We start from the raw sequence: 9,729 nt of genomic DNA, 5'->3' as shown, positions 1-9,729 counted from the left end.
GCTGTCTGATGAAGCTTTGCAAATATCTGAGGAAAGAAGGGAAGCGAAAGGTAAGGGAGAAAGAGATACACCCAACTGAATGCAGAATTCCAGAGAATAGTTAGAAGAGATAAGAATGCCTTCTTAAATGAACAGTGCAAAAAATAGAAGAAAATAATAGAATAGGGAGGACCAGAGATCTCTTCAAGAAAATTGGAGATATGAAGGGAACGTTTCATGCAAAGATGGGCATGATAAAGGACCAAAATGGCAGGGACCTAACAGAGGCAGAAGAGATTAAGAAGAGGTGGCAAAATTATACAAAAGAACTATACAAGAACGAGCTTAACGTTCCTGATAACCACGATGAGGTGGTCACTGACCTCGAGCCAAACATCCTAGAATGTGAAGTGAAGCGGGCCTTAGAAAAGCTGAGCAACAACAAAGCTAGTGGAGGTGACAGTATTCCAGCTGAGCTATTCAAAATCTTAAAAGACGATGCAGTAAAAGTGCTACACTCAATTTACCAGCAAATTTGGAAAATTGAACAGTGGCCACAGGATTGGAAAAGATCAGTTTACATTCCAATTCCAAAGAAAGGCAGTGCCAAAGAATGTTCAAACTATCGCACCATTGCATTCATTTCACATGGTAGTAAAGTTATGCTTAAAATCCGACAAGCTAGACTCCAGCAGTATGTGGATCAAGAACTACCAGAAGTACAGGCAGAATTTCGAAGAGGCAGGGGAACTAGAGGTCAAATTGCCAACATACGCTGGATCATGGAGAAAGCTAGGGAGTTCCAGAAAAACATCTACTTCTGCTTCATTGACTATGCTAAAGCCTTTGATTGTGTGGATCAAAACAAATTGTGGCAACTTCTTAAAGAGATGGGTGTACCAGACCATCTTATTTGTCTCTTGAGAAACCTATACGCTGGCCAAGAAGCAACAGTGAGAACTGGACATGGAACCACTGATTGGTTCAAAATTGGGAAAGGAGTCCGGCAAAGCTGTATACTGTCACCCTGCCTATTTAACTTATATGCAGAGCACATCATGAGAAAGATAGGGCTAGTTGAATCAAAAGTTGGAATTAAGATTGCTGGGAGAAATATCAACAACCTAAGATATGCAGATTATACCACTTTAATGGCAAAAAGTGAAGAGGAATTAATGAGCCTCTTGATGCGGGTGAAGAAGGAGAGTATAAAAGTTGGCTTCAAACTCAACATTAAAAAAACCAAGATCATGGCATCCAGCCTTCTCAATTCCTGGCAAATAGATGGGGAAGAAATGGAGGTAGTGACAGATTTTATTTTCCTGGGCTCCAAGATCACTGCAGATGGGGACTGCAGCCAAGAAATTAAAAGACGCTTGGTCCTGGGGAGGAAAGCAATGGCAAATTTAGACAGCATACTAAAAAGCAGAGACATCACCCTGCCATAGTTCAAAGTGCATATAGTCAAGGCCATGGTTTTCCCAGTTGCAACATATGGCTGTGAAAGTTGGACCATAAGAAAGGCTGAGCGCCAAAGAATTGAGGCCTTTGAACTATGGTGCTGGAGAAGACTCCTCTGAGTCCCTTGGATTGCAAGGCGTTCAAACCAATCAGTCCTAGAGATCAACCCTGACTGCTCTTTAGAAGGCCAGATCCTGAAGTTGAAACTCAAATACTTTGGCCACCTAATGAGAAGGAAGGACTCACTGGAGAAGAGCCTAATGCTGGGAAAGATTCAGGGCAAATAGAAGAAGGGGACAACAGAGAATGAGGTGGCTGGATGGAGTCACTGAAGCAGTAGGCGTGAGCTTAAATGGACTCCAGAAGATGGTAGAGGACAGGGAGACCTGGAGGAACATTGTCCATGAGGTCCGATGGGTCGGACACGACTTCGCAACTAACAAAAAAACATTTTGCTACCCCCAAGTCAAATCTCATTCATACTCATTATTTACCTAATCATGGATTATCCAAAAAACATATCTGAAATTTTTATTTATTTGCTGAATCAGGAAGCAGCTATAAAGTACTGAGTGGTACTTAGAGTGCAAAAATGTTAAGTGCTTCTCAGTTGAAGGATCACAACATGACATCTCAATTTCTTCAAGATCCCGGTCTAAAAACAAGTTGAACTCAGATAGTTAGACGGACTAGCCTTAAACCTATCTTTTCTTCTGACCCCACCATTCAGACACCACCCAGCAAAATTATTTAATGAAATATGGATGCAATTAAAATAAGCACATGCGGAAGTGCAGCACAATCAAATCCAAACATAAGGAAACATGGATAAAGTTTCCTGCAAGCAGCAAATCAGGCACAGCAAAGTCAGTTTTCCCTCTTTACATTTACATATACATTTCTGAACATAGTCCTAGTAATATGCTTCACTAGTTCGTGATAGACAGTATGCACGGTTTATGCCAAACGGTATTTTACTGATGCATTTCCTTCAAAAATAATTGAGGTACCTATGTATCCACCCTAGCTGCAATTCTATACGCGCCTTCCGTGGAAGAGGTCCCATAAAATGCAAACGTTTATTCCTCCGTAAACCGACAAAACAGGGAAAATTTTCTTGCACCAAAAACACACAGAACGCCTAAAACAAACTTGTTTCTTTTCAGGAGGCTGAAAGAGTCAATCATTCGTGGGTGTATTTAATTCCCCGACTTCTAGAATCACTTCCTAAAGCTTCGCCTTCCACCCCACGCTCAAAAGGGACTAACCTAGGTATATACCCCCCCCCCCCCGAAGCATTCTCCTCACACATCGCCCTGCCCGCCACCATCCCGCCCTTTATTTTTGCATTGGCCGTATCCGCTCTCCAACCCGCCTTCCTCTGCTGCTCGGCCAGCGCCGGCGACTCAGTGGCCTCGCTTCGCCTTCCTGACGAGGACGGAGGTAGTTTGTCCCTAGCGGCACTCCGTCCCGGAAGCAGCTGTTCACACCGTCATGGCGGCGACGGCGGTGCTGCTGCTGCGGGAAGTCTCAATGACAAGGGCTGCGGCGAGACACTTGCTGCGCGGGGGAGGCGGAGGAAAAAGGAGCGAAGCTGTCCTCGGCATTGGGGCCAGGTATCTATATAGAAGGGACGGGTGGCTCCTTGGGTGGGCGGATCCCCCCATCGCATCTTTTCCTGCCCATCTCTTGTCCCGCGAACATGGAAGGAGGTGAGGGCGTTTAGCCTCCAGGTCACACCGGCAGCCGGAGGCCTTGGGGTGCTTCGCCTCTCTGGCTGTAATAGCTGCGCTCCCTGTTTGGAATCCCCCCGAGGAGACCCCGGCGAGGCGGACTTTATCCCGCCTCTGCCATCTCTGAGCCTGGGGGGGGGGGAAAGAGGGCTGGTAGCGGAAGGCAGTCAGTCAAAACGAAGCGGACCCTGCGGCATCTGAGAAGAAAAACTAAGCGGGGAATGCTCCTGAGTAGAACTACTCAGACGTGCGTGAAACGTTTTGCGTGTTGATCGGTTTTGCGTGTTTGCAGGCTGAAACAAGGAAGCTTGAAAGCCAAGCAAGGAAAGCTGCCGGGCTGGGTCGTTATCAGTCCAAACAGGATGGCTCTTTCACCGCAGCAGTCGTTCTGATAATGCTACCTTTCCTGATTGTCTGTATATATGGAGAAAAGAATGAAAATCATACGTTTTCCCTTCGTGTCTGTGATAGAGGTTATGTTTCTAGAACGTGATCCGGTTAATTGATATGTATCCTTTTTAAAGCTTCCCATATTCTCAGATCCATTTCTTTTTTTAGATTCCAGGGTTTTGAAAAAGTGACCACTCTCTGGAAATAATAATTATCCACTCAGTCACTTTGTAGAGGAGATGGGTGGCGTAAAAAAATTAATAAAATTTATTCTTTCTAGTTAACAGTTTCATCTACTGAAATACTCTCAAAATTTCAAAACATAGAAGTGGTATAAAGAATTTTTAGCATGGTCATGTTTCTGAGACAGCAGGCCTCTCTTTAGATGGATTTAGATTTTTTTTCAGAAAGTATAGATTTTCTTCTCAGTGTTAAATTGCATATTTTTGCTAGAAAGCAAAATTATTCCACATAAATAGCTTGTCTGTTATTTATGGCCAGTGTACTGCAAAGGTTTGGGTATTTAGAAATGAGTTTTTGAGTAGACAGAAGTTTTATGTTTCTGATGCTATTATATGATAGACCATTGCTTTTCTTCTCTAGAACAATATTGTTCATGGTTTTTTTCCTATTCAATCTTTCCAATTCTCTCTGAGGCCTCTAGACAAGTTCCTGCATTTTCCCTGGCAAGGTTTTTCAGAAGTGGTTTGCCACTGAATCCTTCTTAAGGCTGAAAGAAATTGACTGGCCCAAGGTTACCCAGCTAGCTTTGTGTTTAAGGGTGGAACTACTTACAGTCTCCCAATTTTTAGTCTAATATTTTAAACATTACATCAAACTGACTCTCATGATCTTTTTATTTCAATATAAAAAGGCACAATAAGCAATAAAATTTCCTCTACCCAGAATGTAAAACTATTTTTCTTAAACAGTGAAAGTTTTCAGAAATGTAAAACCATTAAAAACAATGTTGAAGAATTTATGACAGTTTATAGCCATCTATTCCTTTGAAAGACTTAAATTTTATGGAGTTGGAGTTGTTTGTAATACCCAATTGAATGCCTTTTAATTGTGTGTTTTCTTAATAATGTATTTAGTACTTGAGGGGTCATGAGTTCAATTACAAAAGACAGGTGAACTTTCTGTACTAATTGACTTTGATATCTGAGACCATGTATGTTCTTCACCTTTGACAGCCAATGTTCACATTAGCTTTATTTTATTGTATTCATTTACATCTCAGAAAAGCAGCATCTGCATATTTTTGAAGTTAATGTCTTAAAAGGCAAATGTAGACAATGTTTGGCATATGTGTGTGAGAGAATGAAAAAAGAGAGGGTTAAGTCCTTGTGTTACCTATTTTAAAGTATGACTATTTTTCAAGTCCATGTTTTTAATCCAATTATCTTCAAAACACTTCACATTTTTTTTTAACTGTAGAAGAGAAAAAAACCTTTCAGCAGGAGGCAACATGTAAATTACTTTATCCAAATTGAGAAACTGTCAGATTAGGTTTGGTTGGTGTTTGGATGGCAGACTCCACCAGATACTATTGTTGTAGGCTAGATTGAGAAATAAAGAAAATATTCTGGAAAAAGAAACTACTTTTGTCTTATTATAACAAACTTTTATGGATACAACTGTGCAATCACAAGGAATTGAGTTGTATAGCAAAGTGTTAATAGCAATATTATTTAAATTTATATACCGTTTCATGGTGCTTTACAGCCCTCTCTAAGTGGCTTACAGAGTCAGCATACTTCGGAGAAGGGCAGGATATAAATGGGATTAAAATAAAAATTAAATAAAATATTGCCCCCAACAATCTGGGTCCTCCTTTTACCGACCTCGAAGGATGGAAGGCTAAGTCAGCCTTGTGCAGGTCAGACTCAAACTGCAGAATTGCTGGTAGTCAGGAGTCAGCAGAAGTAGTCTGCCATACTGCATTCTAACCACTACGTCACCATGGCTCTTAAGACAGATGTATGAATGGGAGGGTGGCCTGAACTAATATTTTGTTTTGGTTTTGCTTTTGCACATAGGAAAGGAACAAGATGCCATCAGTGTAGCTAATGAGTAGAGGAATTCTTCACTTCAAAATACTTATATAGTTTATACTAATCATAGTAATTTGCATAGATATTATCCTCTTAATCTTTCATGTATTTGAAAAGGAAGTTTAGGGAGTCTGATCATTTGTATAAAATGCAATATTGGTAAGTTAACTTTAAAGTGGGATATGTTAATTATTCACTATTACGAATCTGTTTGATTATTCCAGCTTTTGATAAATAATTTGAAAGCATTCTATGAATGATTACTATATATGATAATATGCCCTCTAAAAAGTCTACATCTTTTCCAGAATACTGAAAAATACGTCTTGATGTTATACGGTCGCTAAATATGATTATTACTGTTTAAATCATTAAACTGAATCTTCCTGGTAATTATTTAACCCAAAATTTAAATATTTGATACCACAAAACACTTTTGATCTGATAAATAGAGTTGATAATGCCTTACTGTGAAATTAAAAAATGGTGGAGATAGAAGAGAGATATACCAGAAATTGATTTTCAGAGCAGTTATCCATGTTCTTTGAAAATATCCTATTTTAAAAAAAAACTCCCTATTTAAAAAAAAATCTCTTCTGGTATGGATCGTTTGTGTTCCACTTCAGTAGATTTGTGGTTTTTGCTCTTTTCAGTGTTGTGTAGGTGATGGTGATATAGATGATGGCTTTTATCTGCTATGGCTAGAAAAGAGAATTTTGGTGTCAATTCTGCATGCTTTAGAAACTTCTAGATTAACCTCCTGCAATCTAGATGGGATAGGTTTTAAAACAGTTCTGTAATTTCAGTAAGTGTAATTTGGCACTGAAAATCCACTGTTTGAGATTTGAGCCAGGGTTAATTTTAAGTGCTAGTGTGTGTCTATATGTTTGATAGGACTTTTGGAGAGAGCCATGGAAAATACATTTTTCCATTTAAAATAGAATAATCAAGAAATTCTTTTCTTCTAATTTAAAATGGCTCTGTTTTAGCTCTCATAGACCCGATTTCAGCAGTGCTAATAGAAATCTGAAAATATGATTCACTTTCTGTGATATGTTTATATGTTTTACATTATGGTCTTCTCTGAAATAATGTTTGAGATTTTATTAAACAGTTGCCTTAGTAATGTTAGTAATTTTGCATCAACTTCAGCTGAAACTGTCACCATTTCTCCAGAATTCCAGTGAGTAAGATTCCAAGCAGTAATTACTGAAAAATATAATCTGCTTATTATTCAGAATATTAAAGCAATTTTAAATGTGTTTCTTAATTTATTTAGAAGTTTTATATGACTGTCGAACTTCTGTGACGATTCTGGACAATGTACATCTCATTTCCTAACATATCTTTAGGAAAACTAGGTTAGGGTTAAAACTAACATCAAGAACTAGATGTTGTCAACTTTTTTTTCATGTCACCATGAAATAATGGTCAGGAATAATAGTGAAGCCTTGGATGTTCAGTAAAGATTAAACAGGTCAGAGTGAAAAGGTATGTTGAATACATGCTCCCTAGAGATGTCTTGCACTTTCAGGACAACTGCTGCATTCTGCAAATATTTCTTATCTCAACACCTACCTTAGTACAAATTACAGAATCCAGTCATTATAAAGTTGATTACAACCAATGCCTTAACACCTGCTACCATGTTCTGCTACATTTCCCATTTACTGAAATATCTGTCAGAAATGTTTTTGTTTTCTTCATTACAATGCTTTTTTATATATATGTAGGTACAGGAAGCTATGCAGGGCAATCCTGATTATTACTTAGAGGAGGTATTCTTGGCTAACCTGAAGGCTGTAGGCTAGACTGGGAAGTTTTTTTTTTAAAAAATCCCCATAAAAAGACAAATCACTTCCATATCCTTACCAAGAAAACTGCATCACTATCTCCATGTAGCTCACAAAGAGTCCAGTTTGATGAGGGAGTTTTATTACCACACAGAGCCTCACAGAATGTCACTAACTGCCAAGGGATTTTTATAGTACTAGCTTTGACTGGATTTCCACTGGATAATAAGATCAGGTTATGTTGTTGTTTTTAATTGCTCTGAGTTGGGCAAGATTTCCTTTGCAGTAGAAAGAGCCAATCTCATACAGGTAAGCCATTTAATATACAGATTTCAGTTATTTATTTAATTAATTTTAAAGACTTATATGAGTGAGTGACTGCAGGCAGTTGGCAACAATTTAAATAAATAACAACAACCAATATGCTGCCAAGGTCTGACTCCGAACACCCCTAAAACATGCAAATTATCATTTAAACCAAAACATCTGAGTGATTGTAAAGGACAACTCCATGGAGAGTGCATTACAGTAATCCAATTGGAAAGTCCCTAGGGCATGGGTGTCAAACTCGATCGCGTCATGTGACGTATCGTGATGTATTGCAACATTTTTTGCCTTTGCAGAACCAGGGTGGGTGTGGCCTGCATGTGACACATCTGGCCCCTGGGCCACCAGTTTGACACCCCTGCCCTAGGGTATGAATAATTGTGGGCAGGACCTCCCAGTTCACAAATGGGGCAATTTGCATACAAAATGAATTGCTTCCTTGTTGCCACCTCTTCAAGTAAAAGCCAGGAGGACTTTCAAATCCAACTCTCTCTCAGTGCTATCCCATGAAATGTTGAAATGAAAAATCTCCAGATTCAGGGGACCTGAAGATTACTACCACCTGCTAGGGTTGAGAGTCACAGTCTGCTTGTCCCTTTTTAGGTCCTGAAAGACTCCAGACATGGGATTAAACATCTCAACAGAGTTCCTTGGATTAAAAATGTACAGCTGGGTGTCTGATAATAATTTTGATGATGTCTTTTACTGTGCCAATAAATGACCTTGCCTACTAGTAGATGTTAAATTGAGATGGAGAGAGAATTGTAATGGAACAGGACAATGGCATTGGGAGACAGGTGGTGGAGTTTAGCCTGCAGAAGATATGTGTACATGGCAAACATCTCAGAAGGTACCCTCCCTTCTATAAAGGCAACTGGGTAGTGGTGTCTTGGATGAAAAATGAAACATTTTCAAGGAAAAATGAAGAAAATCCAGTTGCCTTTTGAAAAACACCTTTGGGATAACCATGACCAAATTGATTGAGAATCTCCGTAAACAATCATCTGCAAATGTGGCCAGTGCTGTTACGGTACTATGACCCGGCCTAAACCCTGGCTGAACTAGATAACCTGTTCCTCCAAGGCCTGTTGAACTGAGCATCTACCACTAATCAGTTTTATTTAAAAAAGGAAGTTGCTAAGAGATTGAGTGACAGTTATCAAACACATTTCGTTTCTTAAGGAGGGGTGGACCACTGTCTACTTCAAGACAAGTGGAGCCACCTCTCATAATGAGGTATTAACTGCCATTTGGAACCAACTGCATGCCATTGTTCAGGAGTCCTTGACCAGGAGGGACATGGATCCAGAACTCAGGTGGCGGAGATCATAATATCAAGGACTCTGTCCATTTCTTCAGGAGTAACAAACTGGAACATGTCCCAGATAATGGAACAAAATCATACATCAGTCACTTCTATAGAACCAGCCAGAATTCAACTCAGAGTGAATCTGAATAATTTTATCTAACAGATTAGCCCACACAGTGATCCAGTAAGAAGTCCCTAGGCTTCCTTGTACCCAAAAGGGATCTGATCATCTGAAATAAGGAGATAGACAGCTACCTTCATGTTTATAAGAGCAGAGAAGTAAGTCCATTTCACTACTTTTATTACCCAAAATTATTCCTAATGTAGACATTTATCTGTGCCCAGTAGGATTCGTTCTTCATCTTGCTTCAATACTGCTTCAGTCACCAATCCTCAACTGGGAATCATATGGCCTCTTTGGAGCGCTAGGACATTTGAAAAAGGCCACAGGTGAAAAACATGTAACAAGAGGTCAGGACATGTATTAAGAGTGCTACAGGGAAGCAAATGCTGCCTTACAGACATCAGAAAACACACCAGTTACCACCTTATGTCCATATCTAGTGATGGGTCCTGGACGGGGGGGGGGAGGACAGGAAAAAAGGATGGAAGGGGTTCACAGGTGGAAAAAAGGTTGAGAAACACTGTTCTTTGACATCTCTTGTGTCCAGAGTACATTA

General features: G+C 39.6%; 1 protein-coding gene across 2 annotated transcripts in view; it reads left to right on the top strand.

Annotated features, from left to right (window-relative positions):
- Positions 1–2,899: 2,899 nt before the first annotated feature.
- Positions 2,900–9,729, top strand: part of NDUFS4 (NADH:ubiquinone oxidoreductase subunit S4) — a 45,758-nt gene continuing 38,928 nt past the window's right edge. The window contains exon 1 of one of the 2 annotated variants that reach the window (XM_083355552.1): positions 2,900–3,056. In XM_083355552.1, the coding sequence (XP_083211678.1) occupies positions 2,935–3,056 (122 nt within the window). In that variant the 5' untranslated portion in view covers positions 2,900–2,934. Of the gene's footprint in view, positions 3,057–8,428; positions 9,329–9,729 lie in introns of those variants that run through there. The other variant, XM_083355553.1, reaches the window with a different exon arrangement.

The sequence above is a fragment of the Vipera ursinii genome, assembly GCF_947247035.1.
Source record: "Vipera ursinii genome assembly, chromosome: 2".
Taxonomy (NCBI): domain Eukaryota; kingdom Metazoa; phylum Chordata; class Lepidosauria; order Squamata; family Viperidae; genus Vipera; species Vipera ursinii.
This window is presented reverse-complemented; position numbering and strand designations above follow the sequence as displayed.